This window comes from Rosa chinensis, chromosome 1, assembly GCF_002994745.2.
Source record: "Rosa chinensis cultivar Old Blush chromosome 1, RchiOBHm-V2, whole genome shotgun sequence".
Taxonomy (NCBI): Eukaryota; Viridiplantae; Streptophyta; class Magnoliopsida; order Rosales; family Rosaceae; genus Rosa; species Rosa chinensis.
In genome coordinates this window covers 44,501,968-44,527,312 of record NC_037088.1, presented here as the reverse complement: position 1 = coordinate 44,527,312, position 25,345 = coordinate 44,501,968, and the positions used below count along the sequence as shown (strand labels likewise).

General features: G+C 37.2%; 4 protein-coding genes across 4 annotated transcripts; 3 read left to right on the top strand and 1 right to left on the bottom strand.

Annotated features, from left to right (window-relative positions):
* Nucleotides 1-212: 212 nt before the first annotated feature.
* Nucleotides 213-941, bottom strand: LOC112167571. Its single transcript, XM_024304611.1, has one exon. The coding sequence runs from the start codon at nt 939-941 to the stop codon at nt 213-215; it is 729 nt and encodes a 242-aa protein (XP_024160379.1).
* Nucleotides 942-5,355: 4,414 nt separating this feature from the next.
* LOC112167563 (blue copper protein) lies at nt 5,356-11,434 on the top strand. The gene is made up of 3 exons (XM_024304601.2): nt 5,356-5,518; nt 6,387-6,518; nt 11,322-11,434. The coding sequence occupies exons 1-3, from the start codon at nt 5,356-5,358 to the stop codon at nt 11,432-11,434; spliced, it is 408 nt and encodes a 135-aa protein (XP_024160369.2).
* A 1,488-nt stretch (nt 11,435-12,922) lies between these two features.
* On the top strand, nt 12,923-14,060 carry LOC112174441 (mavicyanin). Its single transcript, XM_024312213.2, has 2 exons — nt 12,923-13,085; nt 13,855-14,060. The coding sequence occupies exons 1-2, from the start codon at nt 12,923-12,925 to the stop codon at nt 14,058-14,060; spliced, it is 369 nt and encodes a 122-aa protein (XP_024167981.1).
* Nucleotides 14,061-21,161: 7,101 nt separating this feature from the next.
* LOC112186787 (blue copper protein) lies at nt 21,162-22,384 on the top strand. Its single transcript, XM_024325301.2, has 2 exons — nt 21,162-21,324; nt 22,179-22,384. Exons 1-2 carry the CDS (start codon nt 21,162-21,164, stop codon nt 22,382-22,384), a joined length of 369 nt encoding a protein of 122 aa, XP_024181069.1.
* The last annotated feature ends 2,961 nt before the right edge of the window (nt 22,385-25,345 follow it).

Genomic DNA, 25,345 nt, shown 5'->3' with positions numbered 1-25,345 from the left:
ATGAGTAACTCTATTTGCCCGATGACTAACATGAGATAAAGAGAACACAGGATAGTTTCTAAATATTAGTCTGTCCTCCTCCACAATATAGCCCACTACTGAAGCATCTTCCTCATCAAGTCATCAGCAGAGATAGCTCGAACCAGTTGCAAACAATTAATTTCAAACTGCACCTGCTCGTGATGCATCGAGATAGCGAACTGAAGTGAAGTTCACAAGGCCATGAATTCAACTTGGAAGGCAGATGCTGCAGTAGCAATAAACTTCCTCACAGCTGCCTGAAACTCCCCTCTGTGATTCCGGAGTTCACAGCCAACTCCACCTTTCATCTGGTACTGACTAAAACTACCATCAATATTACACTTCAAAACATTCTCAACCGGTCTCGACCATCTCTGAATTACCTTCATTCTAGGGATTGAAGAAGCATGCACCAACTTATATTCATTAAACCAACTCATAGTAGCAATTGCTATATCTGCCGGTAATCGCGGCTTCTCTTCCCACAACGCAGCATTGCGATTATTCCACAACGCCCACAGAAAAACCATAAACTTTTCAAACTGTTGCAGGGATACTCGATGTACACATTCCAACATCCACTCCTTGAAAACAAAGATAGGTGTCACCGGGCAAGTAATCTGCAGAGACACCTCCCCCAATAGCTCTCTAGCAATCTCACAATATTCCAAAACATAACCAACGGACTCCATTGGGCATGCACACAGCAAGCAATTAGCTTTTCCCTCATATCTTTTCGTTAAAAGTCTCTCTCGAGTAGGTAAGATATTCTGGCATGCTTGCCAAACTCCAACCGCCACTTTCTTGGGAACCTTGGCCTTCCAAATTGTTCTCCATAGGGCTTGAAAACCATCAACTAGAGGAGGGTAGTGGACTCGATTATAAGCAATATCCCTAGCTACATAGTAAGCTGAGTTCATAGTAAACACACCTCACAACTTTATCACAAGGCCAATGTTCACTCAATGGGATAGACTTAATAAGCATCACTTCTTGGGGGGGGGGGGGGCGAACAACTCATTGAGCATCCTTTCATTCCACGTGCCAGCGGTCTGATCAATAAGCTCAAACACAAAAACTGGACCATTCAAAGTAGGCCGTGACCAAGGTATAAGAGCATAGCGATCTGCCAGTAACCACCTATGCTCCCATATCCGAACATTTTCCCCATTGCCAATCATCCAATGCGTACCAACTTGCAATACAGAACGTGCCTCCAAACTGCTTTTCAGTTATTTCTAATTGAATATTTACTTTGATTATATATTTTTCAATTTACTATAATATCCCTTACATAATAATATTATATTTTTAACTTAAATTATGGTCTATCCAAAGTGAGTTAATATTTATTATATATTTATTATATTATAGGACCATGTAATAATTTCCCTATATTATAGATAGATAATATAGATTAACACAAGGTTACATCTCAGTGGACCACCAAAATGTGGGAAGGAACTAGTTTCAAATATCTTGGGAGTTAAGGCTTCAGGCTAGTATTGAGATGTAATATCATAGCCAGCTAAAACCAACAAAACAAATGGGTGAAATGTGAAAAAATAAAACAAATGTCTATCTGCATACAGAGACTCATGTACTGCCACAAAGACTTCTAGAAGCAAGTGAAAAGTAAATAGGCATCGATTACAGATAACAACTGCAATATTCTTGTAGTTATCAATTTCTCATGAGAATTAAGACGGCAACGTTGCGACCAAAGAACTATCTAACCTTATGCATATGATTGATATAATCACAAGCATTAACTTATTGTGGGAAAATTTGATCGATGGATGCTACTTCTATCACCAGATTTCACCTCCTATAAGATCTAAAAAATACAATATATTAATAACAAATAATAATCATAATATTATTGTCATAATAGATTAAATAATAAGGATTATAGAACTTATCTTTTGGATTTATAGGCTTCCGAATGACACATTACTCAAAAAGAGTTTAAGGTTAAGGCGTGTAATCACTGCCCTTAAGAGTAGATTTCGCCTCTCAGAGACAATGTCTCGGTGTACGTAGTAGGTTTATGGTGCCTTACCCTCCAGGGTACACCAACCTCGATCCTTGTAGGTATATACTCACAATACTCAGATCGTATCGAACAGCTTGAAACTTTCTTTTAGTGGAATAGATAAATTAAAGGAAACACATGAATACTTTGAGCTCAGAAAGGAAACAAAGGAGATTGAATTTCTTGTTGTTTTGATTTGGAAAGCTAGAGATTATATAGGGAAAAAATGATTAATGCAATAATAATTTGCTAATAACAATTAAGCTTTGTAACTTATGTAACATAAATGAATATAATGACATTGATTAGGAAGAATCAAAACGGAAGTGTATCAAATAAGGAATGAACCAATATAATTGCAGAGTTAACGAAATTAATGATCCAAACTGATGAATTCTTTGTAATAATCACAATCAAAGAGAGTTAATGACACAAAAAGAATTAATGACTATTACTATCTGCAAATAAAGGTTTAAAGGAGGTTTCAAAAATAGCAGGTGTTTTGAAATATTCTAATTAAATTCCAACAATCCCCCACTATTTCAAAGTACCAAAATTTCAAGGAAAGTGAAAGATAAGGAATACCAAAAGAAAGTGAGAATCAATGCATCAGTACTAGTGTCTTTTGGACTATGAACCAGTCATAGGACAAATTAGTCGTGACCCACGAAACCTTGGCGGAAATAAAATTTTCTATAAACCAAAATTTCTAATTGTGAATCAAACAACTAACCATCCACATTAACTCTCGGATCAAGCTGTTCGAAGCGGGGTGGCGCGAATAGGCCACGCGTCCTACCTGGATATTCATGAATACTTTAGAGAGTATGCCTTGCTCTCATAAGAAGCAGCCCCACTTCCACATACATATAGGTGAATCCATCGAGTGTGTACTGCAAACAAACACACCAGCCAAATGTTTGGGCTATGGAACTCATTAAGAACATTTGTTCAACCTTACACATAGCAGTTCAAACACTATTTATTTACACCATAGGGAGGGACCTTCAATAGCTTTACTTGATAGTGCATCACTGACCAACAAGTGACTTGTTCTTACCCATATGAACTTAGTTCATGGGATCTCCATTCACATAGGTTGGGTTACCATCACTCTTGATCTTTGACTATAGGCATAAACCTGATCCCCCTCAATGTATTAACCACTAGCTTTTGGCTTTTAGTCTAGTGATTTTGTCAGAGTATTGGCCAAAATCAACTCTGACCTACATAACTTATTTAATAATCTCAACATTAAGTAATTTTCATTAGATTTTTAGTTATCCAATCTCATATAAATATAAGAGCCTATTTTTCTTGTTTTTCCTTGACCCGCACATTTTTTGAGTCTGTCTGAATTAGCCTCAGGCCCATAAATATAGGCAAGATAATACAAGCCATATATATTTACGCAACAAATCTTCGCCAATCAAGGACTTGAGAATTTAATAGGCAACATTATGTATCCAATTTCGTGACTTTGAATACCTTAGTCATCCCCACATTTGGAGCTATCAACTGTCTCTTTATTCTTGATCAAAATTAAATTTGATCATGGAGGTACATTGAATGTCCATTTTCTCAAAGCATAAACCGAAGGCAGCAATTAATGAGATAGTTTTTCAAGGCATCAGCTAGCATAAGGGACAATATCGAGGCGCCAATGAATAAAAACCGCATATATTTATTTGTTTTGAAGCAACATTGACCGAAAGGCAACGAAAATTTGAAAGGCAGCATATGGAGTTAATCATTTGAGCAAATATGGTTAGGGAACCATGTTTAGAGACTTGTTGTCTTTGTATTATATCCAGAAGCACCAATAATATAGAATCAGGTAACTATTTTCTTGGTAACCAAATTCTCTAGGCAACCATGTTCATTACCATTAAATAAGTATCGAGGCAACTGTTATATCTAAACCATAGGATAGGGTCCGATTCATCATTCAAGATGTAAATGAGGCAACCCTTATTACTTGTAACCAAACTTTAAGGCAACATTATTATTATTTTTCTTTTCGAAGGCATCAACCGTAGGGACATTTATATTCCGACGCATCAAATTGCCATAAGCAACCGTCAATGTAAAATTAACAAAATAATTTCTCAATGCATTATTCATGAGAACACATTTATTTTTCAGGCAACCGAGGCATCATCTTAATCAAGAGGCAACAACTTTATTATTTCCGAAGAAACAATAATCCGAAGGTAACATTTCAATTTTTTTTTTCTTCCTTGAAGAAAAATACTTTGAAGGGATGTATTCCGAAGGCAACAACAAAGAAACAATAATTTGCGACTATTAATAACGTGCAAATGAATTTTGAAAATGTAATCTTCGCAATGTAACATCCACCAACAGATCTACTCTTAAGATTGTTGGAAAATTTGATCGATGGATGCTACTTCCGTCACTAGATTTCACCTCCTACAAGATCTCAAAAATACAATATATTAATAACAAATAATAATCATAATATTATTGTCATAATAGATTAAATAACAAGGATTATAGAACTTATCTTTTGGATTTATAGGCTTCCGAAGGACACATTACTCAAAAAGAGTTTAAGGTTGAGGCGAGTAATCACCGGCCTTAAGAGTAGATTTCGCCCCTCGGAGACAATGTCTCAGTGTAGCAGGTTTATGGCGCCCTACCCTCCAGGGTACGACAATCTCGATCCTTGTAGGTGTACACTTACAATACTCGGATAGTATCGAACAGCTTGAAATTTTCCTTTAGTGGAATAGATAAATTAAAGGAAACACATGAATACTTTGACAAAGGAGATTGAATTTCTTGTTGTTTTGATTTGGAAAGCTAGAGATTATATAGGGCAAAAATGATTAATGCAATAATAATTTACTAATAGCAATTAAGCTTTATAACTTATGTAGCAGAAATGAATATAATGACATTGATTAGGAAGAATCAAAAAGGAAGTGTATCAAATAAGGAATATTGAACCAATATAATTGTAGAGTTAATGAAATTAATGATCCAAATTGATGAAATCTTTGTAATAATCACAATCAAAGAGAGGTAATGACACAAAAAGAATTAATGACTATTATTACTATCTGCAAATAACAATTCAAAAGAGATTTCAAAAATAGTAGGTTTTTTGAAATATTCTAATTAAATTCCAACATTTGTTACCTTCTATTCGGCCAAACGAACTATATTTATAGCATTGAAGAATTACGACTGTAAATTATAAAGCTAACAATCTATACAAGAGTGAATATTATTTTCTTCAAAGAGATAAACAAGAATTAGCTTTGTATAACAACATGGCGCGAATCACTGCTGCTCTTGCTGTGATTGCCTTTTTTGCTATATTTCCGAGCATGGAGGCAACACAGTATATTGTTGGTGATGACCAAGGTTGGAGTTCTGATGTTGATTACTACTCTTGGATTGCTGGCAAAACTTTTCATGTTGGAGATTCTTTAGGTACCTATTCATTCCTGCATTCATTTTACATATAAGTTTCAAATTTGTTTATATGTACCGATGATTTTGTGCCTTTTTCACTGCATAAAAAATTGTTTAAGCTATACCTTAATTTCTTTTTAGGATTTTTAGAACTAAATTTCTTATCGATTTGATCATGTGCTAATTGGTATAGCTAGCTTGATAATACTTTCTAATCTGTAGGACAAGTCATTGCACATATGACATAATTACAGGCTGGAGGCCATTGGTTTCAATTCAAAACCTCCAACTGATTTTATGCACTTATATATATTTATATATACAGGCGATCTTGGTCCTTAGGTACGGACGTCCGCACCTGAGAATGGTTCTTTATATATATATATATATATATATTATATATATATTTTATATTTGAGCTTGTTACCAGTAGTACTAATGTCATGCAACAGCATTCTATACTTTCCCACTGTAGTACAATAACATTCTGCAATTTTGTTGCAGCAGTGTAGTAGTATATAGTTACATATTTTTAGGGTCTATAACATTATTTCTACTCAAAATATAAATCCACATTTACATCCGCACATGTAATTAGTACACAATTATTATTTTTTTAACTTATTACAGGAACGAAAAATAATAATTTTTTTTTATCAACTAAGTCATATGAGGAAATGAAGTGTCTAAAGTTTTTTCGGATTGCAACTGTATGATCATAGCATATTCGAGACAGAAAAAAAAAGTGTGTTTGAAAAACCATTGTTGTGAAATTCCACTTATTGGTAGTTTACTATTTACCAATAACTTGTTTCATTAGGACATTAGGTATTGTATATGAGTAAAGCTGCAATTCATATCTTGGTTTTTGTTTTGTATTTTTCAGTTTTCAATTATACATCTGGCGAACACAATGTGGTTGTAGCAGCAAATTCTGATGTGTATGATCAGTGTGCTACTACTCCAAACTTTGGAGTCTGGATAGGTGGCAGTGACGTCTTTACAGTGCCCACCACAGGTACCTATTATTTCTTGTGTGAATTTCATTGCGAAAACAGCGAGCAGAGGATTAAGGTAGAAGTGAACAGTTGATTATGTGTACTGCACTAGTGTATATATCTTCCTTTCTAGAGTATTTCATTTTCTCACGAAGAAAAGATGACAACTCTATTAAGGAGGATTAAACTGATATATGTAGAAACTACCCTATTAATAATAAACTCCTAAATGGTGAAGACTGTTTTCATTGTTTGGAAGAAGGCCCATACCTGGCTTATGGATTTACTTATGTATGATTCTCATGTAATTTAATATATTTTAGGGTGTGTGGTACTCTTCTCCTGCCTAGGATTTTTCTCACGTGGTTTACCTAAGAAAGCTTTAATGAGGCCAGTATATGTACATTTGTAATTCTTGTTTGTTTATGGAGTGTTCTCCTAATAATAATACTATGCTTTCTTAAAATAAAAAATAAAAAAAGTAATCGAAAACAATATGAGATTTCATAATGCAGTGAAAATTAAACCTAACAAGGATACGAATGGATGCAAACATGCATTTACAGAAGCATCATATATAAGCCGGGATATGTAAAAAGTTATTGATGATATGATTGACCATAGTAGGGCAATCTTCCATCAAATTAACAAATAACGTGATCAACCAAACATTTTTCACGCAAACCCTACATCCAAAAGAGCGTAATCTTCCACCAATGTTACTTATGGTACACATATGACCGATTATAATAGGGAAATCTCTCATTAATGTAACCGTTGATATGATCAGTGAAGCATGTTCTACAAAGAACCAAATGACAAAGAAGGAACCACAATAACTATATGTCTTTTTCTTATCACTTAGGGATTCATCAAACTTTTAGTTTTCAAGTTTTTCTTCCATTGCTCTTGTTCGGTGGTGCCCCAGTACTGGTGTGAGGGTCCTTTTTGAATTAAACATTGACTAGGCCAAAATCAACCCAATAATTTGATTAGTGGGAAGACTTTATATGTAATTCAAATCATAGGAAAAAGAAATAGAGCTTAACAGCGTGAAGCATGGTGTGGGAGCTAGAAGCACACTGCAGTGAGAGAATTGGACGATTTTTGGATTTGGGGTTTCTGGAAATTGGTTTGAATGAGGGTTTGGGAAAATGTTGAAAGCCAAACTTATGCTTGAAGCTTGAAGGCTTGATCTGCTATAAGTGTTTCTAAATATTCTGGGTTTTGCTCGATTATGCCGGATGCCTATCTCAATCCTAAATCTCCCTTTATATAGACTCTATTGGGAACACACAGTTTCTGGGTAAAGCATTTCTCCTTCAATCCACACACAATTCATGCCTTAAATCGAGGAAAAGAGAAGCTTACTTGAGAAATGAAGTTTTGGGAGGAAGAGACAGTCGCTGCAGCAGTAGACAATGATTGCAGCAGAGTAGCTGCAGTGACGCAAATCCTGGAACGTGGTGGACGAGGAAGCTTAGGAACTGTGGGCTCATTATTTAAGGAAGATGAGCATAACTCTTAACTGGTCATACGATTTCCCCTTTCAATGACTAATACAAGGAATTAATCGTACTTGAGGAGTTTGGCTAACTCTCTGTGTACTAGGTTGTTGCAGGGGAGGTAGGTAGGACGGGAAGAAAAGAAAAGGGAAGTTGGGCTTTTCTTACATGGACTTTGGGTTTTAAAGGAGAGACTGGCCCTATTCTCATGTTCACCATTTCGTTCTTGATTTAAGTCATTGGGCTTGGATTTCGGGCCCAAGATCGAATCACCAACGACACTAAATCAATACACGAGTATTATGTGTTTCCTTAACCTTCCACACCACACCCACTCCTGCAAGCCCCAAGAGCGTAGTTGTGGCTTGGGTCCACATGCGTGGCATGAAGGTTCGATATGTAACTTTTGTCCTTCCGAATGTGGTTTGCATGTGCATTTCCCTTTTGGGGTTGAAATGTGCGTACGACATGTCTTGTGATTTTTTGGGTATCAACAGCTGGCATAGGCCTCTGGCCTTACTAGTGCATGGTGGTTGCTTCCGGATCGGTGGACCTTTTGTTTATTCATGGTGGAGGAGAAGTAATTATGATCGATTCCTTTCTGTTTGATGGGAAGATTGATTTGCCAATCTCTCGCTCTGTTTTTGATTTGTGTTTGTCATGGAGGGTGTGACGAGGGGTTTTTTGTGGACTTTAGATAGTGAGAGGTAATTACGATCGATTCCTTTTGGTTTAAAAGGGTATCGACAACATAGTTGGAGTTTTCCGCGTTGGATGGGAAGATTGATTTGCCAATCTCTCGCTTTGTTTCTGATTTGTGTTTGTCATGGAGGGTATGACATGGATGTGCCAGAGGGTTTCTTGTGGATTTTAGACAGTGAGAGGCTGGGTTGTTGTTGGTGGAGCATTGGAGGGGATTTGGGATTCTACCGTGAAGATTAGTATGGTGGTGGATATCTAGAGGTGGTGTCGTCATGGGATTTTCTATGTAGATTAGAGTTGGTTCAGGAGTGTATGATGGTGCAAGTAGGGCCACCACCAATTCGGGGGTGGTGGCCCTTGATGGTCCAATGACGGCTCTTCGGCTGATGGTAATTGTTCACAGTGGCATCCTTCTATTTTTATTAGGATTTTGTTTTAGTTTTTGGTTATTTTTCTTTAGGTTTATTCAGTCCCTTCTCTTTAGAGTTAAGGTTTAGGGGTCCTAGTACTATATTGGTGTTATGGTTATGGTATTAATTCTATGGAATTGCTGTATCTTTTTTGTGGTCAAGGTAATAGAGAAGAGCTCCTGCACATGGTTTGACGGATTTGGATCATGGTGTTGAAGGGATTAATTTTCTTCTTGAGAATGGTTGCCAAGAGGTATGGTGTCTCCTGGATTAGGTTGATTGGTGAGCCATTTCTTTGGCATTATTCCCGAGGACCATATATGGTATTATCAGTGGCTTGTTATTGCTAATATGATGGTAGTTTATCCTTACAAGTGGTTTGGCTGTTTGGAGACCTGGTGTTGAAAAGGGTGACATATGTGTCTCATTTTGTAGCTCGAGATTTGGAATGATTAAGTTAGTTACAGGTCGGGACCGTTTGGCTCATAGATGTCATTATTTATGATGGACTAGTAACTAAGATTGGCTTTAGAGAGGAGAGTAGGGAACCTATATGTCACGGCCCAATTTTTAAAACAATTAAAAATCAAGATAATCTCACAATTATACCAGCCGTGAATGGTTCAGTCATCAATACAAAATACCTGAAAAACTTCTTCTTTTTTTTCCTCTTGAACGAAGTTCATACTGATGCCCTGAATGCACAATGTTTATACAAACCTGCTCCGTAGAGTCATATATTACATTACACAAGTTTACGAATTAAGTTGCAAAACAAAATAATAAGTAAGCGCTCCTCAGAGCTTACTACAACGGAAGTCTTAACAACATTAAAGCCCCAAAATTAGCTTCCTACCTGAATGGCTGCAACCACGAGATTTTAGCTTCAGCCACGATTTCCCTGACCTACAGGATTAACCCCTACACCATTGAACAGTGCACCAGTTTGCAACAGATAAACCCAATAAGCTTATGAAAGTTTGTATGAGTAACTGAAATACATCAAAGCAACTCACACCAATCACAAGAAAACCCACCCATTCTAATTTAGGAAGCAACTCACACAAATCACAGGAAAACCCACCCATTCCATTTAAGGAAGAACTCACACAAATCACAGGAAAACCCACCCATTTCATTTAAGGAAACAACTCACACAAACAACTCACGCTTGTTTTCTTTTGAAACTCCCCATCCTTATCTCACAAGGAAAACACGTGTCACATTGTGATAAAATCATTTTAGTTGAAACCCTGACAATTAAATATGAAAAACTCTCGTCCTTCATGGACAATAAAAGAAAGAATATACTCAAGACTCTCTTTTAAAAATTTGCACTCATGAGTCCCAAGTAACCTCACTGTTACCCCCATGATACAATAAAACTCGGCAGATAGACTAGAACTCTAACTGATTGTAACCAATCACACGGCCAAGGCTTGGTTCCCGATAACATACCTTGGTCACCATCTGTGACCCCCGATCACAATCTATGACCCCTAATCTTTAGATTCTCTGTCTTCAGATCCCCGATATAAATACCAAAACATTAAGCGAGTCGCATTGGACCCAAGATGTTACACAAATCACAATCACCAACTGTGACCCGATCTTGATCACCATCCGTGACAAGATCAAAACATTAAGCCAGTCACACTGGACCCAGAATGTTACCCGAACTTAAAATAAAAGATACCTCAACCAGTCTTTGGATCCCCAAAATGTCAGACCCCAAAACAATAATATCGTAACTTTTACTGGTGATAATAGGTTTTGTTGCTGATGATAGTAGCTTTTCTGAACTCGCCAGAGGTCGTCATAAATCTCACTAGAGTAGCTTTTGTTGTTAGTGATAGTAGCTTTTGGTGTTAGTGACAGTAGCTTTTATGGTAACCGGAGACGTCACCGGACTTTGTCGGAGACCCCGCCAGAGTTGGCTGGGGGTCGACTGGAGATCCGCCAGAGTTGGCTGGGGGTCGACTGGAGATCCGCCAGGGTTGGCCAGAGACCTTGCCAGAGAGGAGAGAGAGAATGATTGTTGACTTTTTACTCTATTGGCATTTAAGTAAATATATTAGTTTTTATGTCCACAATTTTTAATCTAGTGGCCTTATGAGGGAAAAAAAAAAAATAGTTGGTGACTTTATAGCTAAATTTTTTTTTAAAATGACTTTATATGTAATTGGCCCATATTTCTGCTTCTCAGTTTTCAGTTACTTCCGACCTGCACACAATGTGGTTGTAGCAGCTAATATTGAAGTGTATGGTGAATGTGCCACATCTCCAAATCTGGGCGTGTATAATCGTGGAATGACGTGATAACCTTGAATTCTAAAGGCACATACTATTTTGTTTGTGAATACCATTGTGCTTCAACTGGCCAGAGGGTTAAGATCACTGTGAACTAGATTTGTTCACTAACCTCTACAATCAGAAGACTAGTTGTGATTTTGAGTTACCGATGATTAATTAGGAAGTTCAAAGGGAAGGGAAATTAGATGATTCTTGGTTCTAGGTTGATGCTTGGCTTATGTTGTTATGAGTCAACTAGTTGCGAGTTGTATTCTTGTTGTTAAAAGTTAAAACTTTTAAATCTTACTATCATAAGTTCCTAGTGAACACTAGAATCATGTAAAATATTAGTAAAAATTGAATTTTTCCAAAATAAGTTTTGAAATAAGTAGCTTGACAAGTTAGAAAAGGCGATTGTTGAAGGACTGATTAATCAATGAATCCTCCAGTTTTTGGTTGACTTTTGGTAAAATTCATAGTTAAGGGCCATCATTATTAATAATATCCATGACCTAAAAGAACCCACCTCCTAAACCCTAAATTTCACTCCCAAATCCGTGAATTTTGATGAAATGTAACACCAAGTGTCACGATATACCACAAACATCAATACAAATCAATTCACCCTCTTTTACACCATATACAAAACTGCGAGCCATGTAGAAGGGCAATTCACCTTCATATTGATAACTAGAAAGCACCAAAACTAAAACATATATTTCCCAGGAATAACGCCATAAAAATGGCACAACAATAAAACCAATTCCCCTGAACCTAGCTCAATTGATGAGGAGGGACTTATCTAGAAACTGCTTTACAATTAGAAATAATTGAATATTTGTTACTTTGATTATATATTTTTCAATTTACTATCATATCCCTTATACAATATATATTAATAATTATTTTAACTTAACTTATGGTCTAGCCAAAGCAAGTAATATTTATTATATTATAGATACATAAACAATCCGTTACAATCTTTGTCGATCACCAAAAAGTGAGAAGGAGCTAGTTTCAAATATCATGGGAGCCAAGGCGTTAGGCTAGTATTGAGATGTTATTAACATCTTAGCTAGCTAAACACAACAAAACAAATGGGTGTAATGTGAAAAAATAAAACAAATGTCTGTCTGCATACAGAGATTCATGTACTGCCTCAAAGATTTATACAAGCAAGTGAAAAGTAAATAGGCATCAATTACAATTGACAACTGCAATATTCTTGTAGTTGTCCATTTATCAAGAGAACTAAGACGGCAACGTTGTGACCAAAGAACGACATGATCCAACTAGCCATATGGCATATTATAATATATAATCCCAGGGGATCAAGTTGGTTAGTGGCATATTGATATAGTCACAAGCATAAACTTATTAGCTTCTAGTCGACCAAATGAATTCTATATATAGGATTGAACAATTAGGACTATAAATTATAAGGCTTATAATCTATACAAGAGTGAATATTGTTTACGTCAAAGAGATAAACAAGAATTAGCTTTGTATAATAACATGGCGCGAATAACTGCTGCATTTGCTGTGATTGCCTTGTTTGCTGTATTTCCGAGCATGGAGGCAACGCAGTACATTGTTGGTGATGACCGGGGTTGGAGTTCTAATGTTGATTACTACTCTTGGATTGCTGACAAAACTTTTCATGTTGGAGATTCTTTAGGTACCTATTTTTTGCTGCATTCATTTTACATAGAAGTTTGGTTATATGTACTGAGGATTTTGTGCGTTTTTCTTTACAGTAGTAAAATTTTGTTTAGGCTATACCTTAATTTCTTTTTAGGCTTTTTAAAACTAAATTTCTTAACGATTTGGTCATGCATGTGTTAATTGGTAAAGCTTGATATACATTCTAATCCGAAGGACAAGTCATTGTACGTATGACACAATTACAGGTTGGAGGCCCTTGGTTTCAATATGAAACCTCCAACTGATTTTATGCACGTTTTATTTTTATTTTTATATTTGATCTTGTTACCAGTACTACTAATGTCATGCAACAAGAATCTATACTTTCCCACTGTAGTCCAATAACATTTTGCAATTTTGTTGTAGCAGTGTAGTAGTATATAGTTACATATTTTTTGAGCCTATAACTTATTTCTACTCAAAATATAAATCACATTTACATTTGTGCATGTAATTTTTCACTTATTACATGAACCAAAAATAAAAATAAAAAAAATTATCAACGAAGTCAGAAATACGAGCAAATGAATAGTGTCTAAATTTTTTTTTGGATTGGTACATTATGATAATAGCATATATTTAAACGGAAAATAAATTGTTGTGAAATTCCACTTATTGGTAGTTTACTATTTACCAATGAACTTTTTTTTTTTTGGTAATTTTTACCAATAAACTTGTTTCATTAGGTATTGTAAATGAGTATAATTGCAATTCATAACTTGGTTTTTGTTTTTATTTTTCAGTTTTCAATTATCCAACAATGATGCGTCACAATGTGCTTGTAGCAGCTAATTTTGATGTGTATGATAATTGTGATGCTGCTCCAAATTATGGGATCTGGACAAGTGGCAACGATGTCTTTACCTTGCCCACCACGGGTACCTATTATTTCACATGTGAATATGATTGCGACGTAGGGCAGAAGATTATGGTGGAAGTGAATAGTTGATTATATGTACCATGTTTCTTTTGAAAACTAGGCAGATAAAGAAAACCCTCTAGGGAGGAGAACCTCTGTTCTCTAACCTCGTCCCTTTCATCCTTTCAACTTTCCCTACCTTCGTGGTAGTCTCTGCCCCGGCGGTGGCAGGTATGGTTTTAATTTCCTTTCCTTCCCTACTTCCCTCTTCCAAATCTACCTAATCCTTCAATTTCATATTACCCATCCCCCTATTCCTACTGTTCTTCTCTTTTCTTCATCTTTTCCACTGTGTCTTTTCCGTTTCAGATCCTCCCCATCTGTTCTTTCTTCTCCTTTTCAATTCCATCCCTCTCCTTCTCAAATTCCAAAATCTTCATGTTTCAGATGCACATCTTCCTCTCCAATCAGATTCACTTTAAACGAATGTTCACCGATGTTTCGAAGCTTCGAAGTCGGTGTTGTATCGCTAGTCTTACATCGGCACGATGGCTATTCTGCTGCATGCTGGTGATCTCGATCTTTCTTTCTTTTTTCTTTTTTCTTTGGTTACCCTGTGGCCTGGCAAGTTTTTGCCTGGTTATCTGATTTTGGTGATTGATGATATTTTGTATGGCACTGGAATTTGGTTCGTGGAGATCTTGTGTTTGTTTGGATGGGTTCTGCATGTTCAGGTGTTCTTGCGTAGGATTGATTTGGCTGGCTTTGAAGCTTTTTGCGGCAGATTTCGTGACGTCTCTGTGTCACGTTCAGTTTCGGGGTGAAACGGCGGCGTCGACGCCACTCCCTGCTGAATTTGCAACTGAGCTGAGGGCTTGTCAAGCTTGCTTGGCTTGTTGTTTGTTTTGGTTTTTGTTTTTTTGCCCTGTTTTGGGCCTTTGTCTGTAATCTAGTTTGTTTGTACTGTTGTGTTGTTGAATAAAATTATCCTTCCATCGCCAAAAAAAAAAAAAAATTATATATATATATATATATATATATATATATATATATATATATATATATATGTACGATACTAGTGTGCATCTCTTCCTTTTCAGAGTGTTTCATTTTTTTTTCCTGAAAGAGGGCTAATACGGTTACCCTCAAGTCTTAATACTAATGAAACTGCAGAATACATGGAGGGAACATAAAATCTGAACCCCAAATTACAATAGGCATAGAGAGAATATCTCGAGATAATAACGAGAGTCTCAACAAAAACTATGTATTCTAACATACACCAATTAGTGAAGACTGCACAATAGGCTACTCTATTCGCTTTACAAAGGTGGTAGCATGCCGGGAAGTAAATACTTACTCAAAGTCATAATATACTAATAAGATTCACTTTCCCACTATGTTGCCACCGGAAAACGCATCCGGTTACATTTAGTTTCATCTTACCACTAGCAGGTTGCAACCATTTGGCAAAGTAAGGAACTTGTCGCCTTCCTCGGGTAGACAAGGCACACAAGGTGTGTAGTATGGGACAGAGCCAACGTCGCCTTACCATGACTGGGTAAGGACTTTTTACCTGTATAAAGCCACGTAGAATATTATAAAACTTATTCCTGAAATAAAATAAATATCCAACCCACCAGATTAAGCCGAGCAGCCTAAAGCAGGACAAAAACCCATAATCCAAGCAAGATTACTCAGGTCGGAGTTGCCTGTGTTGCCGGACCAGCAGCTCAGCTTCTAATGGATCACGTCGCCTCACCGGAACGTAGCCACCAACTGACATCGCCGGCCGGATCGTCTCGAACCTTGATTTTAAAACGAAAACCGATCCAAAACAGGATCAATCACAACCTCCGTCAGCCTTTCTCAACCCCAAAACAAGGGAAACCGCAATGATAACCTGCCTCCGCCGCACACTAGCCTTCCCCCGTCGTGCACAAAATTCCCTCCGCCACACCGCACTTGCTCGAAACCTCCGCCGCGCAGATCAGAATCGATCAAGGAGGAGACCCTCTACCTGTCGCACCCAATTCGAACGCGACTCAGGCGCTCCATCCCCAGAACCAATGATCCTCATCGGTGGACGCACAAAACCAGTTCGCCCGTCCGACGATGATGTTCCATGAACATGCTGCCAGACATGGCATTGAGAATTATTTTTTTGTTTCCAGGGTTTTTGCACTGCTCCGACTTTCTTGGCGCTCTCCTTCCACTTGACAATTTTATTACATTTCAGAGTTTTCCAGAGTGTTTCATTTTCTCATGAATAAAAAATAACAACTCTGTTAATAGTATTACTCTGATATATGTAGAAACTACCTTATCAATAATAAAGTCCTAAATGTGACGATTGTTTTCATTATTTGGAAGAGGCCCTTTGTGACTTTATGGATTTACTTATACATGATTCTCATGTAATTTGATGTATTTTAAGGTCTATGGTACTCTTCTCATCCACTAACAAAGTGAAAATTTAGCAAACCACACATAAGCCCTTGTCAAAAGATGAATTCACAAATACATCCCTACAATAGTTGATTTAGAGTTTATAAGGACAAAATTTTACACATAGGGACAAGTTGTTATTTTGTTGTCATATGTCAATAAAACAATTACAATTCTAACTTTCCTGCATGGATGACTAAATATTAATTATTTTTTTAATTCAAACTCTTTTTTGTTCAAATCTTGCTACTGCACTCGTCCAATCTTGCTACTGCACTCGCTGCACTCATACACGTTTAGTTCTGCTACTACGTACACTTGTACTTGTATTTTGCTACTGCACTCGCTGCACTCATACTCATCCAGTTTTACTACTACACTTGTACCCGTGTTCTGCTATTGCACTCGTCATCGTTTAATCCTGCTACTGCACTCGCTGCACTCATACTCATCCAGTTCTGCTACTACACTTGTACTCATGTTTTGCTACTGCACTCGCCATCGTCTAATCCTGCTACTCCAGTTCTCGTACTCCTCTAGTTCTACTACTGTATTCGTACTCCTCTAGTTCTGCTACTGCATGTACTCGTACTCCTCTAGTTCTGCTACTGTACTGTACTCATACTCCTCTAGTTTTGCTACTACTTGAAGATTAAGACAATATTAAAGGTTAGTTCTGCTACTGCACTTGTACTTCTCTAGTTCTACTACTCTAAAAAGCAATAGCAGAACTTGTAAAAGTTACTACTAGCTCCACTGTTCAACTCGAACGAGTTGTAACTCGGACCCTGGCCATCAAACTGACATAACTAGCAGAATCTGAATGAGTCAGACTGTGAGTCCCGGAAATTTATTGTCGAGCTAAGTTGAGATCATTGGCGAATTAATTTACGATCTCATTATTTCTTAAGTGCTCGAGAATATTTTTTTTTTAAATTTCCACAAGTTGAAATTCTTGAAAAAAAGTCATAGCCTTTTGACGATAACATCACAGTAATTTTAATAAAAAGTTGTATTAATTCGTAATTACGCATGAAATCTCAGATATTAGGTTCTCTTTGGGTCTGGGTTTTGTGTCCTTATTTGTATAAATCTAAGGGAAAATGATCATTTATCCAATTTTGGGGTTAATTAACCTCACTTACCCAAATACTTTAAGAGATTGCACACTTACCCAATATTTAATATATATTTTGCCCTAATACCCAATTATGTATTTTTTTATTTATTTTTAGGACAATTTTGCCCTCTCATTGGAGACCTTGCCAGACTCCGGTGACCGGTGCTGGACTCCGGTGACTAGAATTCGGCAACTGGTGACAAGAATCTGGCCATCGAACTGGTAGCCGGATTCAGGCGTTCTATTTTATTGCCCCCTAGTAATACCCACTAATCATATTATTGCCCTCTAATAAACATATTATTGCCCCCAAATACTTTTTTTACTGCCTCCCAATAATCATATTATTGCCCAACAATAATCTAATTATTGCCTCAATAAACATTTTATTGCCCCCCAATAATCTTATTATTGTTCCCAATAAAATACCAACAAGACGATTAAAACAATTAAACATTAGTATAGGCAGTCACCAATCTACAAAATCTACCAAACAGATGCTATTCTGCTAGTACATAATTGGAATGAAAACATATTTTCTGCATATTTTCACATACTAGACAACCTGTGGCCTGTGTCCTGCCCAGAAAAAAAAAAAAAAGATAGCTTGTGGTCGCTGCCTACCATGCTGAAGCTGATGAGGTGGCTCTCCTCATCTAGCAAGTCTAGCCTCTCCATGCTGCTGTAGGCCGGGACCTCACGAAGAATACAGACATCGCCTTCCCCGACGATGACATGGTAGCTCTTGACGAAGGGCTTGTATGCTTCGGCGTGGGTTGTCAAGCTCCGAACCAGATCAATAACCACACGATGGAGATGTGAGCAACGATCTCTTACGTCACGGGGAGCGGGATCGGGCGCGCTGCTTCTTGATCATCATCCCCAACCGAGATCTCCAATCGTCGTCCATTCCTCGCTCGGCAGAGATGGTGGAGGGACGTCGAGGTCTTCATCCCCAACTGCCTTGCCAATCACCGTCAATTCCTCGTCCGGCAGGGATGGAGGTTGTTGTCCACTGGTTGAACTCGCTGAGTCGACTCGGTCGAGGAAGGAAGAGAGAGACTGTCGAGAGAGAGAGAGAGAGAGAGAGAGAGAGAGAGAGAGAGAGAGAGAGAGAGAGAGTCTCTGAGATGAGTCGATATAGAGAGAGAGTCTGAGGGGTTTGTTAATTAAAATGAGGGTAACATTGTCATTCATGTTTAAATTGGGTAAAAGGGATTAAAAACTTCTTAGTGGAATAAGTGGACAATTTTTAGGCTCAAATTAGATAAGTGGTCGCGGCCCCTAAATCTAATACAAGTTGGGTTTTCTGTTGATTGTAATTAAAATTACGCACACTGCCACTCTCCCTCTCAGACAAACATTCTCTCCTTTTTCTCCGTCTTTGTTCATCACGATGCCGGCTTCGACGACTACGAAGCGGAGTCTCCATCGGCTCCGGCTGTTCGATTCTCGGTGGCACAAGCTTTGAGAATGTGGAGCCACTCCTCGACGATCATCTACGTCATCATCGAGGTGCTCATACTCTTTAGGCTTTAGGAATCGGAAAAACATATGGGGTTAGGGAAAAAAGACACGCATCCGTGCAAGGGGGAGCTTCGATGGTTTTCAACCGACTTCTTTGGAAGCCATGCATCAGGTTGTTGATTTTCTCTACTGACAAAAATGGTCGAGAACCGTTTCTGAAATCTAGCCGAGAAGTTGCCGCGGCTGTGGCACTGGGTTTGAGGGTCGTGGCCGCAGGTGAGGAGCTTTCTCTTGATTTGGTGTTCCAGAGTTCTTGATTTCATTGTAGTACCTTCTGGGTAAAAGCCCTGCAATCAAAGACCATCTGCAAGAAAATAACAAATCTTCAGGGCAACAAAACAGAACATACATGAAATGAAAAAAAAAATAAAGAATTGGGTTTGTTTCAATTACTTATTTCCTAGTAAGCTATGGAGCTTGATAATAAGCTCGTCTTCTTCTTCGATGAAATTCCCACGCTTCAGTGGGTTTTTTTAGATTATGGGTTTCGATAATCTTGTTAAATTTTCTGGGTATCAGGTTTGGGGTAAGTTGTTCTTAGCCAACTCTTTTTCGTTGCCCAATTACATCACCTCATAAACCAACTCCTTCACAATTGCATTAATGAAACATCCTGAAACTCTTATATGATCATTGCATCAATATAATAGCTAACGAAATGAAGTGATTCTTGTTGATATATCATTAATCAAGCCATATAAATAGAAGACATATAGCCAAGTCTTTTTCGATCGGAGTGAAATTTTACCTCAGAGAATAAGGAGATAGGTGAAGTGACAGCATCCAAGTCTTTTTGTTGCCCAATTTTTGAGGTAAAATTCCACTCTGATCGAAACCTAGAATCTAAAATCACAATTGGAGTGTAAACTGGATCAAAATTAACTACTCAAATTTCACAAAATTGTATGAGGCTTATGATAACCCTTACGTTTCTTCAAGCTTTTAATTTGTAGCTTCAATTCTATTTCTATCTCATTTACCCAGAAAACATGAGACTGGGGAAATTATTAGGTGGTCTCGGACTATAGTATACGTGGTGGTCCGGATTGATGTTATTGGCCCATACGATTTGTGTTTGTTTCTTATTGGTCTTTTAATTTAATTTTTTTTTTATCCCCTACATGGTATCAACAAAATTCAAGTGATGTTATTGGTTTGGACCACCACATGGCAGTGCCACGTGGTAGTCCAGGACCACTTAATAGTTCCCCCATGAGACGGGAAATTATTAGGTGGTCTCAGACCATAGTACAAGTGGTGGTCTGGATTGATGTCATTGGCTCATACGATTTGTGTTTATTTCTTATTAGTTTTTTAATTTAATTTTTCTTTTATTTTTCACCCTATGAATGGTCCCCACAAAATTTGAGTGATGTTATTGGCTTGGACCACCACATGGCAGTGCCACGTGGTAATTCAGGACCACCTAATAATTCTCTCATGAGACGGGAAATTATTAGGTGGTCCCGAACCATAGTACACGTAGTGATCCGGATTGATGTTATTGGCCCATACGATTTGTGTTTGTTTCTTATTGGTCTTTTAATTTAATTTTTCTTTTATTTTTTCACCCTGCATGGTCCTCACAAAATTCGAGTGATGTTATTAGCTTGGACCACCACATGGCATTACCACGTGGTCGTTCAGGACCACCTAATAATTCCCCATGAGAGAGAGAGAAGAAAAAGGAAAACTATTTTTAATGAAAAGAAATAGAACAGGGTCAAAAATGACAAGAAAAAAGAAGAAAAACTTGCACTGAATAAAATATTTCGTTTTTGCTGTCCAAGTAAATAGGCATCAATTACAGTAACAACTGCAATATTCTTGTAGTTATCAATTTATCATGAGAATTAAGATGGCAACGTTGTGACCAAAGAACTATCTAACCATATATTAAAAAAAAAGAACAAAATAACCTTATACATATGATCGATATAATCACAAACATAAACTTATTACCTTCTATTCGGCCAAACGAATTCTATATATAGGATTGAACAATTAGGACTGTAAATTATAAAGCTAACAATCTATACAAGAGTGCATACTATTTTCTTCAAAGAGATAAACAAGAATTAGCTTTGTATAATAACATGGCGCGAATCACTGCAGCTCTTGCTGTGATTCCCTTGTTTGCTGTATTTCCGAGCATGGAGGCAACGCAGTATGTTGTTGGTGATGACCAGGGTTGGAATTCTGATGTTGATTACTACTCTTGGATTGCTGGCAAAACTTTTCATGTTGGAGATTCTTTAGGTATCTATTCTTTCCTGCATTCATTTTACATAGAAGTTTCAAGTTTGGTTATATGGACTGAGGATTTTGTGCCTTTTTCTTTGCAGTAGTACAAAATTGTTTAGGCTATACCTTAAATTTAGTTTTAGGGTTTTTAAAACTAAATTTCTTTTCGATTTGGTCATGTGCTAATTGGTATAGCTTGATAATACATTCTAATCTGTAGTACAAGTCATTGTACGTTTGACATAATTACAGGTTGGAGGCTTTTGGTTTCAATTCAAAACCTCCAACTGATTTTTTTTTTTTTTGAAAGAGGTTTGGAACCCAACCCACTTGGGAGGCTCAGCCCCACGCCCGGTTCCATTTATTATATTAAAAACCTTCAATTCAAAACCTCCAACTGATTTTATGCACTTTTTTTTTATATTTTTATTTTTATATTTGAGCTTGTTACCAGTACTACTAGTCATGCAACATCATTCTATACCTTTCCACAGTAGTACAATAACAGTCTGCAATTTTGTTGCAGCAGTGTAGTAGTGTATAGTTACATATTTTTTGAGCCTATAACAGTATTTCTACTCAAAATGTAAATATTTACATCCGTACATGTAATTCATACACTTTTTTTTTTTACTTATTACACGAACCATTTTTTTTTATCAACGAAGAAGTCAGAAATATGAGGAAATGAATAGTGTCTAAAGTTTTTGTGGATTGCTATTGTGTATGATAATAACATAAATGGAGAGTTCGAGACGGAAAAAAAAGAGTGTGAATTTTGAAAAAACGTTGTTTTTAAATTCCAGTTATTGGTATTGTAATGAGTACAATTGCAATTCATATCTTGGTTTTTATTTTTTATTTTGCAGTTTTCAGTTATACACTGGGCGATCACAATGTAGTTGTAGCAGCTAATTCTAATGTGTATGATAAGTGTGCTACTACTCCAAACTTGGGGGTCTGGACAAGTGGCAGTGACGTCTTAACCTTGCCCAGCACGGGTACCTATTATTTCTTGTGTGAATTTCATTGCGACTTCAGCGAGCAGAGGATTAAAGTAGAAGTGAACAGTTGATTATGTGTACTGTACCAGTGCATATATCTTCCTTTCAGGGTGTGCAAAAAAAAAAAACCTTTGTTTCTAGTGTTTCATTTTCTCATGAAGAGAAGATGACAAGCTATATTAATAATAAGGAAGATTAAACTAATATATGTAGAAACTACCTTATTAATAATGAGTTAGGATCAAGGGACACATCATTTGACATATTTTTTTACACTCTTTGTTAACCTTTAGATTTCCCTACATCCAATGGTTTAAAAGCTCCACTAATTAATGTGGCAATAATATAGAAATATATATATATATATATATATATTTTTTCTTTCTTTCTTAAAATTACAAAAAATAAATAAAAATCAAATAAACACAATCTACCGGCAGCACCGATACCTACAAGCCACCATTGTCAATTGCAGAACTAGCGGATGAGAAGAAAGATTCTTCTTCTTATGACCCATGAATGTACCAATCAATTAAATTTTAAGAACAACATGTTTCACTTAATAATTGAACAAGAGATATTGCAATTGTAATTAACCCTTAGACCATGCATGATTGGTGTTCTGGAAAGAGTCTCCGTGTCCGCCATTGATGGAGGCTAACTAAAAGAGAATTTCACAGAGAGAGAGAGAGAGAGAGGTCTTTGTGTTCTTGGTTTAATGCACTGGTTATTCAATTGGCGTCAAGCTCGGGTCTTTAGGGGTGGTGGTGGTGGTGGTGCTGGCGCTGCTGCTGCTGTTGAGTTCTTGTGTTATTTTTATCTTATTTGTTAGTTTTGTATTTTTACCAAAAACAATTTATTTATGTTTCAATTTTAATATCCATTAATGAAGTTTAAGAACCATTGGATGCAATTAAATCTAAAGCCTAGGAAAGAGTGTAAAAAATGTGTCCCTTGATCCTGACCCATTAATATAATAAGGTCCTAAATGGTGAAGCCTATTTTCATTGTTTAGGGTTTAGGGCCTCCATGGGTTATGGATTTACTTATGTATGATTCTCATGTAATTTGATGTATTTTATTGTGTGGTATTCTTCTCCTGCCTAGGATCGATGTTTATCACATAATACTATGATTAGATAAAGGGAGCTTCTATTCATACCTCCAAATTTGGCATTTGGAGTTTTGGACCTCCTCACTTAATAGACCTCCAACTTACTTTTATAAATAACTATTTTGCTATCTACACCTCTCTAATCTTCCTAGCTATAATACCCATCCTCCAATAAAATCAATAAAAGCCCTTTTTTAAAGATTCTATTCATACTTTCAAAAATCATTAGTTGGACCTCCTTCAGTTTTTGAAAATTTAGAATTGCAGCAATTTTTTTTGGAAGTTCATCCTCTAGATACGAGTTACGGAGGTGCTATCACTTTTTCAATGAATTGTCGACTCTTGGTTAGCATATGCAATAATACCATGTTTGCTCATCATCTCGTACAATTATGTTTTCCAATTAAGTATTATTTTCATTGCATTTAGGTGTCATTGTCGCTAAACTGAAACGTGCTGGAGTACTGCTTTTTGTCGCCGCTCGTTCACATGTTTGTTTGCATTCAGAATGAGTAGGGCTTCATCAACTGAGTTGTCTTTGTATTTCCCATTTTCTCTCCTTTTATTTTTATTTTATTTTTTTATAGTGCAGTGAGTATTACTGTTCGTAGAGATAAGAAGATATATATTTTTTTCCTTATTTATGTCTTTATTGGTAATTTGACATGAGTTGACAAAGTCAACTATTATTTGGAAAAAAAGAGAGGTCTAAATACCAATATTGGAGGTATGAATAGAAGCTCCCTTAGATAAAAATAAAAAAAGTAATTGAAAACAATACGAGATGCTATAACGCATTGAAAATTAAACTTAACAAGGATACGAATGGATGCAAACGCACATCTAAAGAAGCATCAAATATAAGTCGGGATATCTGAAAAGTTACTGATGACATGATTGACCATAATACGGCAATCTTCCATCAATGTGGTTAATAATGTGACCGACCAAACATTTTTCACATAAACCCTATGTCAAATAGAGCGTAATCTTCCACTAATGTTATTTATGGTATGACCGACCGATTATATTAGGGAAATCTTTCATTAATGTAACCGTTGATATGATCACCGAAAGCATATTCTACAAAATCATACACGTCAAGATAAGGATTTGAGGAAAATGAGACTGTGGCTCTCTCCAAAACCTAGCCGCCCAGGCTATGGTTCTCCATTCCGGTGACTGCTTCTGGTCTCCGCCCTAAGTGGCGATTGGTTCTCCACGCTCTGCGGTCTAGTACCTGCACTCCAGTGCCGCTTTTTTCCAGCTATCGCTCAACCTTGCCCAACTCCTCTATCATGGAAACTTGATGAGAATAAGGGGGATTGCCAGGCAGATCTGATCGAGATCTGGAATTTGAGCACTTGGGATCCGGGTGTGCGAATCAGACCAAGGAGAGGGTGACTCAAATCTCTGATCGATCACAACGGAATCTTCACGTCTAAGCAGTTCGGGCAAAAAGATCAGGTCGGATTCTTATGGGCTAGCTTGAAGGATGAGGTGGCGCATCATTATGCGTCGACTGATATCGAGTAAGGCAGTGATAGGCGATGTGCAACGTCTTGCAGGGTCAGTGAGAAGATTGTCGACTTCGGCAATGGAATGGCAGGCCGGTCTTGCTATAAATCTACTGCCTGAGGTTGTGAGGCAAATCATGGAGGGGAGAGTTGAGCCGACCCACGAGTCTGACCGTGCAATGTTAGTGGGAACGACGGTGAGGTGTGTGGACGGGAGAGGCAGCGACGGTGAGGCTGCAGATTGGGTGCCCTTCTGTGGTTGGGTGCCCAAATCAGTTTTGGGGCCCAAGTCCGTGTTCAGGCCCAAATCAATATGGGTGCCCAAACATAGCACAGTTTTGGGGCCTAATTGGAGATGGGCTTGGAAGTGGACTCAGCTATGGGCTCTATGTTGGACTCAG

Bases quoted from the DNA above. Each gene is read 5' to 3' on its own strand.
- LOC112167563 (XM_024304601.2), top strand. From the start codon at position 5,356: ATGGCGCGAATCACTGCTGCTCTTGCTGTGATTGCCTTTTTTGCTATA. The intron at 5,519-6,386 runs GTACCTATTCAT...TGTATTTTTCAG, and splicing joins TCATGTTGGAGATTCTTTAG to TTTTCAATTATACATCTGGC. The intron at 6,519-11,321 runs GTACCTATTATT...TCTGCTTCTCAG, and splicing joins CTTTACAGTGCCCACCACAG to TTTTCAGTTACTTCCGACCT.
- LOC112167571 (XM_024304611.1), bottom strand. From the start codon at position 941: ATGAACTCAGCTTACTATGTAGCTAGGGATATTGCTTATAATCGAGTC.
- LOC112186787 (XM_024325301.2), top strand. From the start codon at position 21,162: ATGGCGCGAATCACTGCAGCTCTTGCTGTGATTCCCTTGTTTGCTGTA. The intron at 21,325-22,178 runs GTATCTATTCTT...TTTATTTTGCAG, and splicing joins TCATGTTGGAGATTCTTTAG to TTTTCAGTTATACACTGGGC.
- LOC112174441 (XM_024312213.2), top strand. From the start codon at position 12,923: ATGGCGCGAATAACTGCTGCATTTGCTGTGATTGCCTTGTTTGCTGTA. The intron at 13,086-13,854 runs GTACCTATTTTT...TTTATTTTTCAG, and splicing joins TCATGTTGGAGATTCTTTAG to TTTTCAATTATCCAACAATG.